The sequence below is a fragment of the Amia ocellicauda genome, chromosome 14 (genome assembly GCF_036373705.1).
Source record: "Amia ocellicauda isolate fAmiCal2 chromosome 14, fAmiCal2.hap1, whole genome shotgun sequence".
NCBI lineage: Eukaryota > Metazoa > Chordata > Actinopteri > Amiiformes > Amiidae > Amia > Amia ocellicauda.
The window spans coordinates 26,135,765-26,157,576 of record NC_089863.1 but is presented as its reverse complement, the minus strand read 5'-3'; the positions used below and the strand labels follow the sequence as shown (position 1 = coordinate 26,157,576).

Genomic DNA, 21,812 nt, shown 5'->3' with positions numbered 1-21,812 from the left:
AAGTTAAACAAGTTAAAAGCACGTTTCCCAGCCGGTGAGCAGTTTTGAAGCTGAAGATCCGGGTAATCAAATGATCAGTTACCTTGGCACAAAAGAGAGGAGATGAATCTGGAGAGAGCGGGTACGAAACGACTACACCACCCACACAACTAACCGAAATACGGCTGGATCGCTTGGCAGAAAATACAGATAAAAGCCACTGGAACACAGGGAGTTAGCTTGGTGTTTTGCCCCTTCTTCTCTGGCCCTTTTCTAACAAGGTGAGCCTCTAAGTGTCAGTCAGTCCGTCCCCAGTTAAGAGGGCGTTGGCAAAATAGGTGCCGGATCACATCATGTCTGTTCAGAATAGAAACGCTGCCAAGACCAGCTGCCACACCCTCACTTCGCTGGTCTGAGGGGGAGGAGTGCTGACAAAACAAAACAAAATAATCCTGCTTTTCTTTTTTCTTTCCCCCTACACTTTCTCATTCCCCTCTGCATCCTTTGGCATTGGGTTTTCCAAGCACCAGTTCCGAACATTGTTTTAATTATTTATTTAATTTATTTATTTATTCCAAATCCTCCAAACAAAATACGGGACGGTTTTACTTTTTGTTCCAACCGAGCTCTCAACTTAATTGAACTACTAATTTGCTTACATTTGACTTTTAAAATTGTGTAACTGATAAAAAGTTGGTTCCCTAATAACATAAGTCCCTTATACAGTTTTACACTTAAAAGCCGTACCGTTTAAAATAATACAAATTCAATTAGGGGTTCAATTAAGTAATTGAGAGCTCGTTCGGAACAAAAAACAGCAGGGTAGGGCCTCCACCAGGACTAGGGTTGGGAACCTCTGCTCAGGGTCGTACTCTGTACCACTCCCCGGCTGTCCTCCAGTACATTGCTTCTTATCAAGTTATTGTGCAGCTGCCTTTATCCAAGGTGACATTTTTTTCCTCCTTTCTCCCCAAACGCTAACATACAATGAACACACACACACATTTAAGTGAATACCAGTCCAAGCTATATATATGCTCCATTTTGTGCTAGGTGTTGTGCCGTGTATATCTGCGCAGGCCACACTTGAGAGAGCTTTTGAACACAAAAAAAACACTTAACAGACAGCAGAATAGTGTGTAGTGAATGAAATGACTGCTCACGAGACACAGGGTGTACTTAAAATATCAACTGTATTTAAAAAAACAAAACACAGAAGGGCCACAAGTCAGCACACAAATACTCAACAACAGGTTTCTTTTGGTCGTTTGTCTTGCACCCTCATTCACGCCAGCCATCATTACAAAATGAAACAACCTGACCCCTCCCTCAGTGGCAAAGCGGAAACAACAAAAATACAAATAGAAACATGCTGGCTTTTTCCTGGTCTTTGCAAAGTCTCACGGTTATTTTTCAGTCAACATAAATATCAAGAAAACACCAATTACTAGTGACAATAATAATAAACCAGAGGTGCACTGAAGGGGAATGGAAAAGACCCCAAAAGACCAAAGACCAAAAAAAAAAAAAAAATCTTGCAACACAGACACATAGAGCAGTTTAAAATAATAATTAAAAATGCTAATACAGTTAATCATATTTAATCCAGTGAATGGCTTTTATTATTGTCATTATTGATATTCCCGAAATATATAAACAGAACCGGAACAGACAGAACTGCCCTTTTGTTTGAAACTGAAAGAGGATATGTGGTTTCCGAGTGCAGCTGAGCACTTTAGAAAGATATGTGGAAAACCCAACACTGGTTTTGGGAATTTTCTGGGGAGGGGTGGTAACTGGAGCTTAAAATAAAAATACCTGGCCTCTGGATAATGCAGTTACAGGTATCAGTAGACAAACTGAATTGGCGAAGTGTTAATACTCGAGTCGGGGCTGTGGAACATGATTCCTCGACACTTTCTTAGAAGTGCCTTTTAGGTCCTTGTGGATTCATTGATTGATAAAACACTGGAACAGAAATCTCTCGGTGGCACGGCGTTATGGTCCTAATCAAAGTCTCACAGGTGGCCACACTTCTTGGAAGAAAAAGCTAGCAAGTATATCTCACAGTTGACATGTTTTAAAGGGGATTATTTTGGGTTGCATTCTCTCTCTGTGATTCGTGGGAGACAAGTTGTGATTCACACCCTGTGGATTTTGCGCAGACGGTTACGCACATGGTGGGGGAAACAAAGAATTCAAAACAAAACAAAGAACACTTAACAAGAAGTTCAAAATTGCAACAAAAAAAAAAAGATCCCCTCCTGGCTATTTCCTTTTCGAGGTACCTGGAGAAAACAGTCATATAAACGCAGGGCTGTTCATCGTGTTAATACCGAGCCTCGGAGGCGTCACATAGTCCAGTAAAGGGGATCATGGAAAGTATCGAAAGTGTGGGTGATCCAGTGTACAACCAGACCAATGTGTGTACGGACCGTTGAGGATCAAAATTACACAACCCGGTGAAAGTGGAACTCTTTGGTGACGTTGCTTTGGTGGTGATGGTTAATTGTCCAGCCCTTGAAACGGTTGCTACCTTCATTTGTAATGTGTTTATTTTTAATTAAAAACTGGGCATGCTGAGGTAGAATCCTAGCACATTTTTGCGGTTGATGCGATTTGAAGTGAGCGTGGCTTAGAACCCTTTTCTGCAAGACGTGTAGGTTTGTGTGCCTGTATGTCTTAAGCAACGGTTCACACTTCTTAAAAACAAACAAAATCACTTGCTGTCACTATATCTGTCGGTTGCACCTTTGTTATGTTTTAAATACTATCCATTCATGTCATTCATGGCGATACAAATTGCAGTTTCTGATCCTGTCCAAAGATCTGGGAAATAACAATTGACGAGGGGATGCCGTTGCAGAATTCAAACTAGCCTTTCATCATAATGTCGTTCAAGTACAAGTATACCTGCGGGTAGATGTGAAACCAGGCGCACAATTTTTTTTTTTTTACGCTACGAAATGCAAAACGATCATGGCATACGAAAATGCCACTCCCTCAGTCTTGAAAATAGTTCCCCGGTTTTGTGGATGAATCCACAATTCCGTCAATTTGTAGAGGGTCAGAGTCCGTCTAGCGGTTCTAGACTGATCCGAAATGTTTTGGGGACCGGAAATGGCCAAAAGCTTCTATACTGGCTCTCGCTCAGCCAGTGCGCGGCGAACAATTTTGCAATTTTGCAACAAAACACCCAGCACTAGTTGGCTTGGCTTTCTGGAAACAGACCCTCTAACATTTGGTCTCAGAATGAGCGTCTGCCGATGGACCCACCCTGGTTTGGCCGGTCAGAAATGAAACGCTCCATGAAATCCACATCCCCACATCAAAAGACCAACCACCACAATTAAAAACAAGATTTTGTAAAATGATCCTTAAAAACACATCAGATTTGATTCAACTGTACACAAGCACGAGCCAGCGGATGCCCCAGCGGCTGCAAATTAAATTAAAATCAAAACCGTCACATTCTGCTAGTCTACGCTACATTTAGTAAGTCCAAAAAGAAGCCCCTCCCCTCACTCACACCCCTAATAATGTACTCGGGACAAAGAATAAGTAAGGGACCGTCCATAATTGTTCTGGCTGGTCTGGCAGTGTGCACACAAAGCTGGCAGCTGGAGAAGGTGGAGGTTCATTTTGAGAAGAGCCCTGAAAGGTTCTACAATGAGATCTACACACATTAAAGTGGCCCATGCTACAAAGCCCAGTGTATGGACACGCTTCTCTTCCCTGCTTAACCCCCCCCATGATGTGCATACACAGTCTCCATGGTCAGACCAGTGGAACGATACTCTGCTTCCAAACCCCAAAGTCTCTTTCTCCATCGGAAATGACTAGGAGGTTGTTTTTTTGGTTTGTGTGTTTTATGTACTTCCTGGATTCCATAGATGTCATTCTTTTGGGCTTACGGATCGGGGGGCAGGGTGGTGGTGAGGCAAAACGATGGGCGTCCAGCGGGGAAGTCCTCCTGTGTAGGATCGGAAGTGATGGAGGTTTTGTCCAGAAGGTTGGGGGTCTAGTTCACGGTAAGGGATATAGTCCTGTCCAAATTTAAGGGGGTACTTAATAGTGGATTCCCATGTTGTCCTCCTGCCTGGGGAGATAAAAAGGTGAAAGATCAAGACATGCAGCTCAATGATCGCATATTCGATCACTACACGTTTGGAGCCAATTCGGCGACGGGGCCCCGGCGATATGGTGCTGCCTCCCTCGGACGGCTATGAAAACGCCCCAAATTGGGAGCAGCACCTTGTGGGTTACACTGCTCAAGCCTGTTTGTGATTTTACCTGTTGGGTTGCAAAACATTTTAAGAACTTCTTGCTGCCCTCCCTAAACTGCCTCATTTATTGCGTAGTTGCCAAGAAATAGTTCTGTCTATCCTGAAGTAGCTCCGTAAATTCCTACTCCCCTCCGCTTGAGTAAACAAGTCTTTACAGACTGTCTGCACACAGAGGCATCGTGGGAGCTGAACGGTATCACATATTTGTACATTGGCTGTAAGCGTAGAAGACAGAGCTGGGAAACTGGCTTACTTACCCTCCGAAGGCACTATAATAAGCTACTGCGCCCGTTGACACTGGGACCTTTGGACCTCATTTGTTCCTGGACTGTTCCCGACTGCAAGAGAGAGACAAAACCGAACCAGGTTGTCACTGACCGGCTTTGGGAGTTATACCTGGCTTAGAGCTCAGGCCCTGCATGTTACATGACTGAAATATCAAGTCCTACAAAACACAGGGCCGGAAATACTGTAGTACTTCGTTATGTACTATAGTACTACAACAAATATTATAGTATACTGTAGCACCATGTAATGTACTATTCTCTACAGTACTACAACAAATACTTCAGTATATTGTAGTAGTGTAATGTAGTACTTAATAAAGTACTACAACAAATACTATAGTATACTGTTGTACCTTGTAATGCAATATAGTACTTACTCCAGTAGTACAACAAATACTACAGTATACTGTAGTACTGTGTGATGTACTATAGTGCTTAATACAGTACAGCAACAAATTACTATAGTATATTGTAGTACCATGTAATGTACTACAGTACTTACTACAATTACTTTTTCTGTAGACGGATAGACTTTTGAAGGTTGATTACTAATTATTGAGCAAACTCCAGGATACATTTTTGTCTGAAGCAGATTAATGGACAGAATTGATCTAAACCGAATAACTCTCTCAAATGAAGGCTGTGAACATTTCCCAGGATTCATAGCAACAGATAGCATGAGAAAGTGTAGTTAGATACTACCACAGATTTCATGTACCCCTCAGTGAGGCGGAAAACAGAATCATAAAACCCAAGAGCTGGTTTGTTGTTGGCGTGAATGACTTTACGTCACAGAAAAGATCAAGATAACTTGTTTTGCTCAGAGGAGGACCTCCACTTCCCTATTCCGAGTTCCTCTTTTGAGTTGTTTACAGCTGGAGATGAAAGTGTCTTCAAGGCGCAGACACGCGCTTGAGTCGGGGAGGAAAAATACATCAGAAAAGGGCGCAGTTTCAAAGTCTCGACATGCCGTCTCACGTCTGGTTCCTCGGCCTCCCAAGAAATTGCTCGTTCTGTGTTATACTTAAATTAGAGCTGAAGAAAAGGAGAGACCGGCTATCTGCATCCATGGCTCCATAAATCCCACACTTCGCTTTTAAGTGGAGTTTAAAGTTGCAGTGCCTTGTGCCCGTTTGTAGTGACTGTGTTCAGCCAATGAGGAGGTGGGAAAACGTTCGGTTGTCAAGTGGGTCTTTATTTCTTTAGGGATAGTGACTCAGCACAAGAAACAGACAAATATCTCCCCAGATGTTTGTGTCTGAAAGAGGTGTAAAGAGGTTTGATTGATTGATTTAATACAATTTTAATGGCGGGGGCTAATATTACGAGATTAAACGTCTAAACACCTTTCAGTGGATGGCTTCATCGATGATTAGAGGCTGTGTGTGTCCGGTCTGAATTCAATTGTGTAGAAGAATAGTATTTTTCTTTCTTTCCTGAATACCCCTCGGGCATTTTCTCCTGGCCTAAACTGTACCCTAAACTGTTGGCTCTATATTTTCATGCTCTGTCTCGTAGTTTTTCTTTGGTTTCTTTGAATGAATACCTTCAAATCCATTACACCTTTGCTATTGGAATAGATTTTTTTTTGTTTCACCCCTACCACCCAAGATATTTTTGTTTCTTGTTTTTCTAAAGAGCACATAATCGTGGGCAAACAGTAGAGCTGTCTAACAGGGCCTGCCTAAGATTTCCTCATCACCATGCCCTTTCTGCCCTTTTTTCCTTCCCCATTTGAGATTATCTTCTTTTGACAAACTATCTTCCGAGAGATGAGAGAGAAGGAGGAAGAGAGAGAAACACACTAACAGTGAGGAACAGAAACAACTCAAGAAAGTAAGATCTCTCTAAGAGCAAGCGAGAGAGAGAGAGAGAGTCCTCACACTCACAATCTTCACACTGACACAGACACACCTCACTGCACCCTTGAGTGTGGCAGCTAGACCACACCTAGTAACAGTGCTGCTGGAAAACCACACCTGCCCAGCTACACTGCAGCTGCTCCACGAATCCAGGCAAATCAAATATTCGCTACAAAAAGCCATGGCCAGCAGATATCAATTGCTTTTTACAGGCTTCGATATCAGGGCTCAGCTTTGGCAATTCCGTAAACCCCGGTTTATCTACCCATATAGAACAATCTACGTCTCAAAGTTGGGAGCTGGAACAAATCATGGACCTGGCTTAAATGCCAAAGAACACGTCTGGGATGATCTGGAAGGAGTCGGTCATCTCCATCTTTTGGGGAATTCACTCTTCACTGCCCAATGGAATGAACCCCTGGGCTGAATTAGATGGCCAACATGTTTGAGGTATTGAGACTTCAGACAGCCCTACACAAGCCGTGGGGTTTGAGACTCTCATTGGGAGTAAGGCTGGCCGTCCCCTTACGACAGGGGGTTAAAACTCAACAGACGGTCACCCTGCGGTCCACGCCAGCCTGCTATTTTGGCCTTGGGATGCTGAAACCCCCGAAAACCAAGCTGTGATCCGGTAACACTGCCTGCCTCTACTGGCATCCCCGGCATTTTCTCAGGATCAAGGGCTATTTTAAGGATTTTGCTGCAACTTCCCTCTCTATGGAGACAGACGCTTATTTGAGCAGGAATCACCATGGGAGGATGGGGGGGAGGGAGGTCTGTGAGGGAGAAGAAAAGGGATTCTGGGATAGACCAGAGTTTGGGGGCTGCGTTTGCCAGTGAATCTCAAGCAATTTCACTTTTACTTCCTATATCCTAGCTGCAGGTTTATTCCTTACATACCGGGTTGTTACTGGACCTCCGATCACCCCCTCCCCTTGCAGAAAAGTCCCAAAAACCACAGAAGGTTCTTGAGCTGCTTCTGCATAACCGAGAGACTGAAATCTTTGAAGCTCGAAAGTGGAATTTGGATCGCGCGAGACAGATTAATCCCCATCTCTGATTTATGAAGGATCTAAAACAGAAAGCACAGACGCCCTACAGCTCACCAGACCTGGGCCCGGCCCTCGCCATCACAGCCATCTCTTGGTTTCTATAACAGGGAAAGGGTTTCCAGAGAAAGAAACACTTTGCGTCCGTGTGGAGATGCCACGATTCGTTATTAAAACGCCACTTCAATACGTAATTATTGCTTTTCCATTACAGCCTTTCCCACAATAATAAAAACCAATGGGGATGTCTAACTACATCAGTCATTTATTATTATTGTTATTATTTTTATTATTAAATACTGTCCAGTAGACCACAGAGTATGTTAAGTTGATACGACTTTTAACTTCTTCCAAAATAGCTGGAAATCAGTAATCTGTCTGGAATTCATGTCCATAAGGTATGGAGGTGTTTTGCTATGGTATCAAGGGAATCCATCTTTGAGACATAGCTATGTGACAGAAAGACAACGCCTTCCCACCACCCCAAGCACTGAGGGAGAAGGATAGCATGGGAGAGAAAAGATGAAGGAAAGATTAAGAAAGGAAATTGTAATAAGGGAAAAAAAAGGGGAGAGGGGGATGAAAAAGGAAAGATGGAAAGATGACAATAATAATACCAAGGTGCGTGTGAAATGGAAATCCACTAAATAACCATCAAAAGCAGTTGGTGAAATTACTAAAGATGAAAACATGAGACAGGGCAAGTACAGCGGCTTCGTATGTACGGGACAAAATGACTAGGAAACTTCCATACCTGGGAGAGGAATGTTCTTATTATTTCCCCTCATTCAAAACGAGAAAACCAGGAAGAAAAACAGACTCTGGGAAAAACCTCACATGTCTTTGCTCTGCTGTTCCAGTCACCCTTCCAGAAAACCTGACTCAGGCCTTACTTGAACTTAAACGAACAAAGGCCTTATTTTGGATTACCTTAACGAAACCGTTTACAGCAGGGACTTCCTGTTATTTCAGGAGTTGCTCCCGCCGCTTCCTGTCGCTAGTGTGAATCCCTGCTCTCGCCTGGCGTTCGATTGGTTTTAAACAAAGAATAAATCACTGTCTGAGGAGAGCTGAACGAGAGGAGAACAAGCTTTTGCTGGGGAAGATCTAGTACCGGGACCCGACTTCTGCCGTTTTTCTTCCGTACCGTGGTCGCTGTGGTTCGGGAGACACTTTTACCCGAAGTCCACTGACGCAGGTTCACACAGTCGGGTTTTCATGGGTAGAGAGATCAGGGCCTTGGAATGTGTTGGCTGGATTCGAGCCAGGAACCCCGAGAGAGCCGCACTCCACCCAGATCCGTCTAAAATCCCTGGAGATCTCGCACACAAGACCGCAGGGTGTATTTATTTTTTAATCCTGTGGAGACCGACGTACACCATAACCGACGGCCACCGCTGGCCATTCTAATAATGGCCTCTTCTGACGCCAGAGAGCAATGACTGAATCATCTCTACCAAGAGGTACCATGAATGTCCCTCCATCTAGTTAAGCCCATCCAACCCATTTCCGCACACAACCATCCCTGCCCCTCCATTGGAAGAGGCTCGGGCCGATCACGGAGAGAGGCACCTTCTAGAGCCACTGTTGAGACTTAAGGTGCTTACACAAAATAAATACACAGACCTACATAAATAAATTTAAACTCCTCCAATACCACTATCATAATCCCATAATTTTCGACCTCTTTCATTATCGAAGCAAGCTGCGATCCTGAAAAGCTCATCAACCTGCTGCTCAATAGCACTTTTCAGACTATATTGGCTTTTTTCATTGTATTGACAATTATCATAGAAATATTACATATTAAAATCATCGCTGATAAGTTTCTTCTCCATTTAAATTATTTTGATATCTCCACTGAGCCTTGTACATTTCTCCGTTTGGCTGATTTACGTTTACGTCACGGCCCAGCGCGGCAAAAGTTGAAAATGGTTCATCTCTTGCGCTCCGCTTTGCCGATTCTAAACTCCGCCGCTCTGCCGTGTCCGGTGTGAAAGCCCCTTTAGAGCTGCATTTTCACCTCACGAAATAATCACGTTACGCAGGTAATCAAATGAATATTGTCGTCTGCTTAAAAAAATAATCATATTTACATTTAAACAGGTAAGTAAACACCTGAGAAACTCAGGTGCAACCAGTATAATACACTCCCTCTCTTGCCTAGAGTAAGCCATTTAATTTTGAATTTCAGTTTCAGTCAAAAAAACTAAAACCACAATGCCGCAAATGATGGCAAGTCTTTACTTTAAGACGTTCAATTGCCTCAAACGGTTTTATCTCCTTTTCTTCTTCTCCTCCTTGCTTTCCTTGTTTCAAGGGAGCCGAGGGGATAGTCAGCCAGGGACCCAGACCGGAAAGGAGAAGGCCATGCCAACAGGGGACTTTGACTGTCTGCTGGAGATATGGCCACTGTGTCAAAGATACTGTTGACAGGAAAGGAGCTAGACTGGTCTCTTGACTCTGGCTGTGCTTGGTGGAATGGGCATTGCCAGGCTAACGCTGCCTTGGTTGGGATGTGCCAGTCTGATCCCAGGTTTGACTGCTGCCCTAGGAACTTCTGACCTTACTTTGTAGGTCTATTATGTTTTCTTGTTCAAATAATTCATCCCTCACTTTAAGATCTTGACTTGACCCCTGACGGACACCATATCTACCAATTCTTCGTTCCAAACATTGTTTTTGTTGTCGTTGTTGAGGATTTAATTAGTCAAGAATAACAGGACCTCCAGGCACTGACTGGAGTTCGAGAGCATGCGTCTCTCCAGGACTAGAAGGGGAACTTGCTAAACCCAACTACAACCCAGAACCCTCGGTGACCTTTGAACCCTCTGCACGGGCAGTAGCTCTTACCGGCTGCAGCCCCTCGTTCATCTCCCCGGAGCCGATGTGCGTCAAGTGGACGAAGTTCATGGGCTCCCCAATCATGCTGCGGTCGATCTTCCTCCTCTTCTTCTTCTGAAACACAGATGGTCACAGTTGGTTAGGAGCAGGCCCAGCAACCCATCCCAGCATGCACTTGGGCTGGCAGCAGAGGGTCAATACATATGGCAAAATGTGCCTAATCCTTGTCAAACTAACTGTACTCAAGGTCACAGGATGATGCAACACATCTTGTAGTGACACTAGAAGTGCATCACCGTGTTTTTGTGTTCATATTGTGTAGACAGCACTAATTCACCGGCTTCAAGGGGGGAATACGAGGAACGGCAATGCTTGTTTTGTTGGTTTTAACCTTTGTACTTTTATGAGTGGAGAAGCACTGGCATTTCCCCACAGCTAGAGAGGGGAATCACATGATGGCAAGTTACAGTACAATAGCCTGAGGCTGATTGTTAGTATGCTGTCCCCTGTTCCAACTTTCGTAAGAAGTGAAAATAAATTGTAAGAAAGAATAAAAATGATGAGTCACATACTTACATATCATGGCCAGAGCCAGACACTAGAATGCACCTCATAAGACCTTCCAGTTCTTGCTGCCTTTTTGCCTCATTTTACAATCTCAGTGCCGTAAAAACCCAGCTAAACCCCTTTCAGCGGCGCATTAAATATAATCATTCCAGCGCCCGGTACTTCATAATTACCCTGACAAGTCTCAACGCTGGCCCAAACACTGGCTCCCACAGTGCATTAAAGCCCAGTCCTGGTTTCACCGATGGTGCTAGTCGCTCGGGCCACCGCAGTCATGGCGAGCGAGCGCAGAGTGTAATTGCACATTCCTTTGTTAGGGAAGGGTGGTCATCTCAGTAAAGGTCAGCGGGGCGGGAGGGAGGTGTAATTTTTGGAGACTAACAGCGCTCCTATTGCGCAGCTCTGTGTAGAAACCGCACTGGTGTGGCACAACAATGACGACACTACTAAACATATTCACCGTAATACGTAGACAAGATATACAAGACCAAGAAAGGGATCCAGCTCGAAGGCAGCGGGCGTCTGGCCGATTTGCCCTATCCATTTTATTTTACCGCTCTACACCTTATCTGCTCCTGCCTGTCTACTGTGTCCTCCCCTCCAGAGCGGCCTTCAAATTACCAAGCCTCCCCTCGGGGCGCTCCGGTGGGCCAGTTCCCACACGTCCGCCCACGCTCTGCGGCAGTAACATCGTCACCTGCCACGACACGCTCCGCAGGCCGAGCGCGGAGCCAACACTTCTGGGAAACAACAGTTTCGAAAGAGCTCTGGTATTGAAGCCAGCGTGGGGGCCCGGTGCATCTTCACCTGATCTCGTGCCGATAAGATCTGCCACCTAAAAGAGGCGCTGAATGCCGTGGAAGATGCTGTTTTCGTGGCGATCAGCTCATATCCACTAGAAAGAGATCAAGTTTTCGCTTTTGAATGGTGGCGCGAGAAGATTTATATCAACTAGTATATCAGTGTGTGTGAATTAAAAAATGAAAATAAAAGGTAGTACAAATGACAGTACCGTACCAATATCTAAATCCGAGACCTCCCCATCAAGTCTGAATGTGTCTGACCACGAGTCTTAAACTGAGCACGGGGGGAAAAACTAAAACTTCTCAGAACACAACATATGATCACTTTCATTTATTCAGATTCAGAGATTATATTTTCTCCCTTTTAGACAGGTTTGTTCTTGATTTGTGTGCGACTGGACCTGGTGCATGATTTTATCAATTTACTTTAAAAACCGGTATCATTTTTTTTTTTTTTATCATTTAAAAACAAACAAAACAATTGACAGAAGGATCAACGGAGAAGCCCGCAGTGCAAGCACTGGATGAGAGACTAGTCTCGAGAAGATACCGAGGACGTAGCCTAGCACTTCCATACAAGAGAGAGCAACAGTGGCAGAGAGACGTGTGAGGGGCACAACACCAAGCACAAATAGGAGCAGGCTCTAACACCCAGGCCCAAGCGTGACAATTGTGTCGATGACGATTTATTTTTATTTTTACACACTGGGGCGGTATTTCAAGCACCGGCTCGTCACTTGAATCACAATGGGAAGCAGTGAAGCAACCAAGCCATTAAGCCGGCAGCTAGTCTTTATAGTCCACTAACCCAATCAAATCCACTGGCTGAGGAATATGTTTATATAACCTTGTTTGTGCCCACGACAATGAACTGCATGTAATTATTGCTCTTCAATCATTAACTATACTGATAGCATGAACAACAATAATAATATGGATAAACAGTGACAAAGGGTTGAAAATAAAACAGTTTGTCAGGCGCATGTGCGTGGGGATAAAATGTTTATAGAGAAACTAAATCAATAAAAAAACATTTCCAATAACTACTTGGCTTTGTGTGCAGTGAGTCCAAAGACCAGTTTGTTGTAGAGGAGTGAATTTTGGAGGGGGAAATCTATATAGGGGAGAGGGGAAAACAAAAAAATTAAGAAACCAGAAAACATTCCTCACAGGTTGAAGCCTACTTTGTTCCCAACAATAGAACAAACAAATAGGTCTAAAAATAAAATGGTACGACGCCGAGGGCCCGACGACCCACTTCCTCTCTCTGGGATCCTGACTTTCGTGCCGTGACGGAGACGGCCGAGGGAGAGGACCGCGCTTATGCAACTCCTGTGTGACCACCGCGCAGGAAGCTGGGAGCAGGGGGGGTGGGGGGGTTACAGGAAGAGCAGGCGAGTGAGACAATGCGGACTCCATCAAGAGTCCTGCCGATTGGCCGGGCGGGGGAGGAGAGGGCCAATTGGAGGAGTGGAGGTGGGCGTGGGGGAGGGGCAGGCTGGCAGCACTGCGGGGTCGAGGCCACAGTGGGCCGTTTTGCTGCCGCAGTGAGGGCTGCCAGTTCTCCATTTGTGTCCTTGCCCATTCAACTTGGGCATAGAACGGTTCCACCCCTTTTAATTTACGCAGCAGTTAACAGAATTAATTCAAGCTTTTCTCAGGTTGTAGACCGCACTACATAATCCTGGGGGTGTCTGGTTTTCATTCCAGCCTTGCTCGTAACATTTTATGTATTAATACTTTCTATTTACTTTATAAATCCTTTCCAGCTTCCAAACACGTTGTGGATTTGCAGGTACAAATAAAAATGTTACAGGAAGCCTAAAAATCTCCAATTGCCAAAAAGATTATAATTTAAAATGCCCAGTTAGATTAAATCAAAGCTTTGACTAAGCAACTGGCAGCTCGGTCAAATGCCTATCAGCCGACCCCAGGGTAGCGAGGCTTTTTCTTGCCTCTGGTACCCAGTGTAGTGGCCGCTCCAAAATAAAATGATCCCTTTTCTTCCTCAGAGTGAACTTGTGCGAACTCCCATTTTAGAAAACCTACCCGCTGTGCGGACACTGCAGATATTTAAAGGTGCGCGGGACCTGGTAGGAGCGCGTGTGTGAACGAGTGCAAGCAAAACCATTCATCAACGAATAGTCGGCTATAATCCCGGAGCGAAATCCTGGAAAAACCCAGCCTGTTTCTGCGCAGGCTGGGCAAAGTGAAAGTATGAATCAAAATGAAAAAGGTGAAAGTACCAGTTACTCAACCTGTCAGATGCTCAGCAGCCCCAGCTGAAGACCTGGGCGGCTGCGGACCGAGCCGTGAGAAAGACAGGCTGGAGGAACCGGATTCTTCAAAGCGAGAAATCCTATAAACGAACTTTGCATAGATGTGCTCAAATAGAGAGACTAATTTGCCAGTGGCTGCAGAGTAATTTCCATTAACTGAATGGGTTGGACGTTGTTCGTCAGCGGGGTAACACTTTTTGAGAAAACAATTGTTAGAATGCTATCCAAGTATTATCATTAAAGTGGTCTATATCCTTGGCATAGTATAGCACAGCACATAGTTTACTAAATGTGAATTCTATCTGGGGGCAGATAAGAGAACAATTCCCTACTTCCCATATTATAAATACAATTGTTAAAATTCACACTAAATGGCTTATTTTATGTCAGCAAAAACTTATAAATGTTTTTATTTGAAATGCTTAGGTTGCAAACAAATATGCAAATGCCTTGGAATAGAATGGTTGTTACACTAATTCGTACAGCGATAAAATGACAGTTTTCAATGTTTAGCTCTGTGTTCTGAAGGACTGATTGAATATACCTATAATTCAGTTTGGACTTGAGTGCTACTGTGCATGCGAAGACCCCTGTGGCGGCCGACCGTTGATCTGGATCAAGTGGCAGTGTAAACATGACACCACTGATCCGGATCAAATCTCTCTACGATGAACCTAATGGGTCTGGTTAGCGTCAGTTTTTAATTTCAGTTATACTTTGAAGACAGGCCTTGAAAGACTTAATAAGACACTCCCTACCCTAGGGCTGGACAGTCAGTGCTTTTGAGTGGTGGGGGGGTAACCGAGATACGTTTTTTTTCCGTGACGACGACTGATCTTACCGGCTGGGGTTTCTCCGCCACACAGCATCCGATCTTGTGCCAGAACTCGCTCATGTTTGGAGTCCTCCACCAATGATTCACAAAATAAATTAATAAATCCCGGTTCCTTGAAGTCACCTCTTCCCAGCTCTCAACTGGCAGAGGCAGTGGGTGGAGGGAAGAGGAAAGGAGGGAGTGGGAAGGGGAGGATGGGGAAAAAGAAAAAAAAAAGGGGGGGGGAGGGGAGGGTCCAATCTGTAGTAATCCAATCCTCTGGGGTCCTTGCTAGGGGGCTACTCCATCCAAGTGATCCAAGTCCTTCCTCAGCCCCCCCTTCTGCCTCCCAGTGGTGTAATCCCAAAACCTCGGATGCTCTCTCGTCTCTCTTCCGCCTGGCTGCCGACAGATCCTCACTCTCACTCTCTTTCGGTGCGTCTGCTTGCGGTTTCGCTGTTCTCTGTTCCGACCTGTCGAGACAAACACAAATTCCACTGAGCGATGGTGGCGCCGTTAGAGAGTCAAGTTCCTCTCATGTGGGTTACCGTGTCCCACCTGGTCCGAAAACCAGAACAGCGACAACTGAACACCTCCGATGCGCCTGACTGTGACCCCCATGCTATGAAGTAGGGACACAGTGCCCAATTCTGTCTCTCCCCGCTGTTTTAATGCGCCAGACTCAGGATTTCAAACTTAAAAGGCCTTGACAGAGACCAAGGAGACTCTTCCTTCAATCTCAAATGAAAGGGAAGCTATGGTTGCAATCTAAATGTGGTTAAGATCCAACCCAGCGGGAATGTTACGCGCCGGGATGCGGACGATCAGTTACAGTGGGCAGATTCGACTATAGACAGCTTTGTTCTGTTATTATAACATTTCTTAGTAGACTCCCTTATCCGGGGTGACTTGTTACAATATATCACATTATTTTTACATACAATGACCCATTTTTACAGCTGGGTTTGTACGGATGCATTCTGGGACAGTGCTGTGCTCAAGCATTCTGGGATTGAACGCACGACCCTCCACTCCAGAGTGCCACTCCACTGCCCTCAGGTACAAAAGTACACTTAAAAGGGGAGGGTAAAAATCCAAAATGCTTTCTTTTTGAAAAAGTCTAGTCTTTTCTACTGACTGACTGTCCTCTCTCGCTCTGCTAATTTAGATCCGACAGGCAAGGAGTCTAGACTGTTTATTGATGACCTAACGACATGAGGTCACTGGTGATTCAGACCAACGTGGGGGGTGGAAGTTTTTCATTGGCAGCAAAAAGAAAAAATAAATCCCAGTGAGGTCAAACCGGAACGCACTGGCTGCCCGGTTACCCTTACAACAAACCCAATCCAAGTGGGATGCTAAAAATAACCCCCAGGATCTCCCCCTTGTCTAATATACATCAACATCATGGCGGCGGCGTCTGAGTCTCCTTTGCAGAGCCTGCAAGAACCCAGTTGGAAAGCCCTCGATTTCCCACAGTGGAAATGAATAAACAAATGACAGAGCCATTAGAGAGAGAGAGAGAGAGAGAGAGAAAAAAAATGAACTCATCGACCTCGAACACTCACAGTGACTCGCAGACTCGCAGTGTGGGAATCTACCCAGTTTTATTATGATTACATTTCTTAGCAGACGCCTGTATCCAGGGTGACTTACATTTGACAATATATCACTATTTTTTACATCCAGTGACACATTTACACAGCTGGGTCTGTACTGGTGCATTCTGGGTACAGTGCCTTGCTCAAGAGTACAACAGCGTGTGCCCCCCACCTGGGATTCAACCCACGACCCTCCACTTCAGTGTCCAGAGCCCTGACCACCACTCTACAGTTGACATAATCATCAATGTATCAATTTTGAAAGACTGGGAAGAAATTAGTGATTAGATTTAGTAGAGAGGCGGAGGTCTACCGGAACGAGGACCAGGCACCACCCAAATCACACACCTCAAGTTTGCTAACCATAGCCTTGACCACACTTTTCCCCCTTCTGGCCCGTTCTACCAGCGTTTGTAAACCTCGCAGTGCACTTTTCTCCAGCAAGCAGCTTCCTGTTGTGGTGGCAACACCCAATCGCGCCTCTGCACAGAAAGCCGTCCGTCTACACCCCACCCACCCCTCAATAAACACACAAGCACGGGAGACTTCAAAACTTTCCATGTTTCTTAAGTCTCTCCTCCACACACGGACTGCCCAGCTGTCTGCACTAGCAGGCCGACACGCGCTTTCACAAACCGCAGGCTGACTGTTGCATATGAGCTCAGACCGAGCGCTGGCTGTTTCTTACCGGTCACTGGATGGTGACATCAAGAGAGACCGGCGAAGATAAAGTCTAACTTGTTAAACCTGATAATTGATCACAAAGTTATTTAAAGGGAGTCTTGGTCTGCTCAGTTGACAAGTGTACAATGTGGGTAGAGTCTCATATTTGAGCAGGACAGGTTGGCTACGGGGGGAGTGCAAAAAGGGAGGAGGTTTAAGGACAGGACACATCAGGGACTTCCACAATCAGCCACAGAACACCAACCGAGCTCTCAATTACTTAATTGAACCTTAATTGAAGTAACAATTTCCTAAATCAGAGCCTTTTAATGATTTTAAACAGTTAAATCTAAGCAGACTTACTTCAATTAAGTAATTGAGAGCTCAGCCATGGGGCTTCCGACTCGACAGAAGAAACCATATGCACAAAGAAAGTGAATTACATTTATTAATGATCATCAATACAAATCTAAAAATATATTTTCGAAATTTGACAAAATGGAAAGTAAATACAAATTTTAAGGTGGGGGGGGCATCATTCTATGGATGGCGAGTGGCGTGGGGGGGTGACAATTCTCTAACTGAATCTCATGATCGTGAGGCGTCTGTGTGGAGGGAAAATGTGATGTCATAGAGGCCTGGGCCGCAGTGAAAGACAGCAGTGTGTCCATAAACACATGGCACATGGTGCAGAATTAGCCTTTCATACGAGGGAGAGAAGTGTGTGTGTGTGTGGGGGGGGGGGACAGGGAAAGACCATTCTTTAAGGAGATGTGGGGGCAGGGGGCAGGGGCTGGATCACAATGAAGGCTTTTTTGCAGAGCATCGGCCACTTCCAACTGTTTTAACCGTGCTATAAATAGGCTCACTCTCTGTGTCTCCCTCTCTCTCTCGAATTCAAAAGCAAGCTTTATAAGCATGACATGACTCTCCCCCTGTGTCTCCCTCTCGCTCTGTCTGTCTCTCCTTGTCTCCCTCCCTCTCTGCCTAGCTGACATTAAACAAGATCAGTCAAAAGACAGATTCATTCAAATAAAACAGTAAGTAAATACATTTGAAAAATATTAGACTCTGCATTATTAAAAAAAGTAGCAATCTGATTTACTCCCGCCACAATATCCACCACCCCGCCGCCCATCGTTCTTCTAGGCCTTCCTCGCATCGACTTGTAAAACACGGGGTGCGCTCTGCCTTTTCGACACCTGAACTTAGTAAACGGACGTCCTCCTATAGCGGAGAAAAACACAAGGCTGAATAAGGAAAGCTGATTGGCTCATTAACATCCCTTGGGATCCCCAGCTGAAAACGGAAAGGCTGGGGTCACGCATGTAGTGTATCGAACAGCACGCACACACACTCACACACACACACACACACACAATAAGTTTTAGCCCTATAGCTGCCTGGTTGGTGCTAAACCAAGTTAGGTAACAGAGCTGCACTTTCCATATTAACACCTTGGCAATTTTTGGTTTGGTCTACATCACGGGTTGTTTTTGGTACGGGAGGCGTGTGTGGGTTTGTGAGCGTGTGGCATGGTGTGCTCTCGCCCCTTTGGTGTACAGATTTAGACCGAACGAGGACGAGTGCCCACAGGCCAACGCAGGTACCGCTTGTGCGTTTGTGCGGGTCAGAGGTCACGCCAGAGGGGGGCGCAGTGACGTAATGGAAGACACACAAGACCAACCCAAGCCAAGTGCTGCAGCCTTCTGGGATTGCATTGTCTACACGTGCTGCTGCTGACCTCTGTGCACTACAGTACGAAATCTGCCACGGGTCATCCCTCAGAATGAAATGTGACGAAAACAATGTTTCCCGCATGAGTGACATCTTTATTATGTTGTTATGATAAACTGATTTACGCCGAACAATAGAGGCAACGCTTTCAACTCTCAGGCGACCCATCCAGGACTAGAACAAAGCGTCGAGCAGAAAACGGGCAAACCACTTCAAAAGGGACGTATGTGTCGCGCACTTTCAGGCAGGGAGGGACATCACAGCAGCACGACGGCCGCCCTGGGTCTTTTCCGTTCCAGGAATCGGCCGTAAATTAGACGCTTTTTGTTCTCCGGCTCGAGGGCCTTGCTTTTAAAGGGAGGTTTTCGACCACCGCGCATTCTGAAGCGCCAGTCTCGACACAAACCCTGTGCGTGTCGGAGCACGTTGCTCGAAGCGAACCTTGGCTCGAAGCTTGAATGTTTTAGAAAGGGTGGGGAACGATTGCAGTTACACGTGTGTGTGTGTGTGTGTGTGTGTGTGTGTGTGTGTGTGTGTGTTTCAGGCGTGTCAATAATTTGAATAAGGAATACCAGCACAGCAGAGTAAACGTATAGATGAAACAGCAGTCGATAACCCTCCTGCAAGACTGAATGACATAACGTTGACGGTAACTGAAGCACAAAAGCGGTCAGGGATGAGGCAAGACAGAGAAAATGGGACATCTGGAGCAGACGGAGGCAGTGGGAAAGAAATACTTATTGTCACAGATGCAAAATGAAGAACTGACAACACCAGCAAGATAAAGGCAAAATACATGATTAACCAAAAGGATAAAGCGGATCTGAGGGAATGTGATAGACAGATGTGAACAGAGGGAAATGGACAGATAAACAGATGGGCCAATAGATACAGGAAGGGGGTTATTTATAGGTGACACCGAGCAGATCGGCTAGATAGGGATGAAAGAAAGGGGCCTCGGTTGTGTAGTAAGTGTTACAGACTGCACAAGCTGGTACGGGTTGAGAAACAAACGTAATTTCCCCCGGTAAACACAGGAGAGCGAGGAGTCAGTGCATTTGACCGGGGAGGGAGATGGCATGTCTCCAGCTGGTGACACAAATAGACTCCTGCTTCCCATATTTATTTTAGATTTCTTTTTGTGCGGCTGTCAACAGGCCTTGGCCGAAGCAAGGCTGATTTTGTTGCTCTCTTTCTGAGCAAATGACTACATTTCACAGACCACTGTGTGTGGAAGGCGCCTGTGGCCGCGGTGAGGACCGCTAGATGACCAACTGCCCGGAGGTTGACCGATAGGACAATGAGCGCTCTTCTTGGGCCAGTACAACTATGGTGACATACGCAAAACGTCTTGGGGTTAAAGGTGTCCGATGAAGAGGGGGATTTGCTTTCATAACATGTAACAGAAAAGGTTGATAAGCCTCGTCGTCCAATAATACAAGAAGACAGACAAAACTATAAGCCTGGAACCTGATCATACATTTTAAAGGGGAAAAAGTACATTTCCAAGTTCAGTTTTTATTACCGTCCAATACATGATCAGCCAATTGAGCATGTTAAAACCACCCAAACCTATTTGACAAAAACGTTAATTGCATCGCTTTCTCTATTAATCCAGGACATAATCGTGACAATCACTGAGTCTGGGACAGGAGGCTGCGGTGACGTTCACAAAATGGCAAACCATCCGTCATATCTGAAATGATACTTATAACGTTTTACAGAAACATTGCAACTTTTAATGTCTTAATAGTCAGAACAAAGTGAAGACCTCTAATTGTAATTAGCCATCACACATTTGACTTTATTTCCATAATCATGTTAATATTTTGTTACCAGCACCCATATCAATCAATGAAATCAAAATATAGAAATAAATACAAGTATTTAATGCCATGCGTTATGTGCATCAATGTGCACCTTGCGTGTCTATAGTTAATGATCCATAAAACAATCTAGTTCACAGCGCACCATTGTAACACAATATATGTTTGCAAACACATGCGAAATGAGTTACATTTTCTTAATTACATTGTTTAGGTGGTGTGTGTGTGTGTGTGTGTGTGTGTGTGTGTGTGTGTGTGTGTGTGTGTGTGTGTGTGTGTGTGTTGTAGCTGCCTGGGGCTCAAGTTCAACACTGGAAACTGTATATTTTCGGTCCCAGCTGCATGCACGTTATTATTGACTTTTACGTACAATTTTGACACCAATCTGCATTTGCCAGCGACTCAAAGACACAAAGTATCCGTTACAGGAACTACTTCCCCTCCAACCAACTTAAGAAAACGCACAAGGGATCGGCTTTTCAGTGTGAGCCCCGCACAGACCCAGTCCGGTCCCGGGCTGGGACACAAAAACGCCAACATCAAGTACTTGGGTTTCTCTTCACTTACCTCGGTTGTCTCAGACTTCAGTCCAGAGGCCAGATTCCCTCTGAAAAGCCTTTTTTCCCCCTTTTCCTTTCAGGCAGGACTGTACTATCCGGACTCGGCAGCTCTGTACAGACTCACCGAGGTGTGGTTCCCAGCTTTCAATCAGGAAATTCTTAGGTTTGAAACGAGAACTTTTTTTTTTTTTTTGTGCTTTTTCAAAGTCATTTCTTCTGAAGAGCGCCTCCCTTGGGCCATCACGGGAACTGCACCCAGGCGTGAAAAGTGGCAACACTTCAAAACCGCTCGCTTTGTTTGATAACAATGGATGTAAGAGGTTTAGAATATAATAATAATAATAATAATAATAATAATAATAATAATAATAATAATAATAATAATAATAATAATTGTTCAAATTGTAGAGCATTGATGATGTATTAACCACATTAGTATATTTACTTTATATGTGTATGTGTTACAAATTTATTACATTGTGAATATCATGTATTCATTCATTAGCAATAACTGCATATAATAATAATAATAATTGTTCAAATTGTAGAGCATTGGTGATGTATTAACCACATTAGTATATTTACTTTATATGTGTATGTGTTACAAATGTATTACATTGTGAATATAATGTATTCATTCATTAGCAATAACTGC

General features: G+C 44.7%; 1 protein-coding gene across 1 annotated transcript; it reads right to left on the bottom strand.

Moving 5' to 3' along the window:
- Window positions 1-1,153: 1,153 nt before the first annotated feature.
- On the bottom strand, window positions 1,154-21,333 carry cdc42se1 (CDC42 small effector 1). The gene is made up of 5 exons (XM_066721401.1): window positions 21,165-21,333; window positions 14,798-15,243; window positions 10,317-10,421; window positions 4,523-4,603; window positions 1,154-4,078 (listed from the first exon to the last, which is right to left on the bottom strand). Exons 2-4 carry the CDS (start codon window positions 14,849-14,851, stop codon window positions 4,535-4,537), a joined length of 228 nt encoding a protein of 75 aa, XP_066577498.1. The 5' UTR covers window positions 14,852-15,243; window positions 21,165-21,333; the 3' UTR covers window positions 1,154-4,078; window positions 4,523-4,534.
- Window positions 21,334-21,812: the final 479 nt, after the last annotated feature.

Coding starts and splice junctions, on each gene's coding strand:
- cdc42se1 (XM_066721401.1), bottom strand. CDS start 14,851: ATGAGCGAGTTCTGGCACAAGATCGGATGCTGTGTGGCGGAGAAACCC. Junction 10,422..14,797: donor TGGCGGAGAAACCCCAGCCG/GTAAGATCAGTC, acceptor TCTGTGTTTCAG/AAGAAGAAGAGGAGGAAGAT. Junction 4,604..10,316: donor TGAACGAGGGGCTGCAGCCG/GTAAGAGCTACT, acceptor TCTCTCTTGCAG/TCGGGAACAGTCCAGGAACA.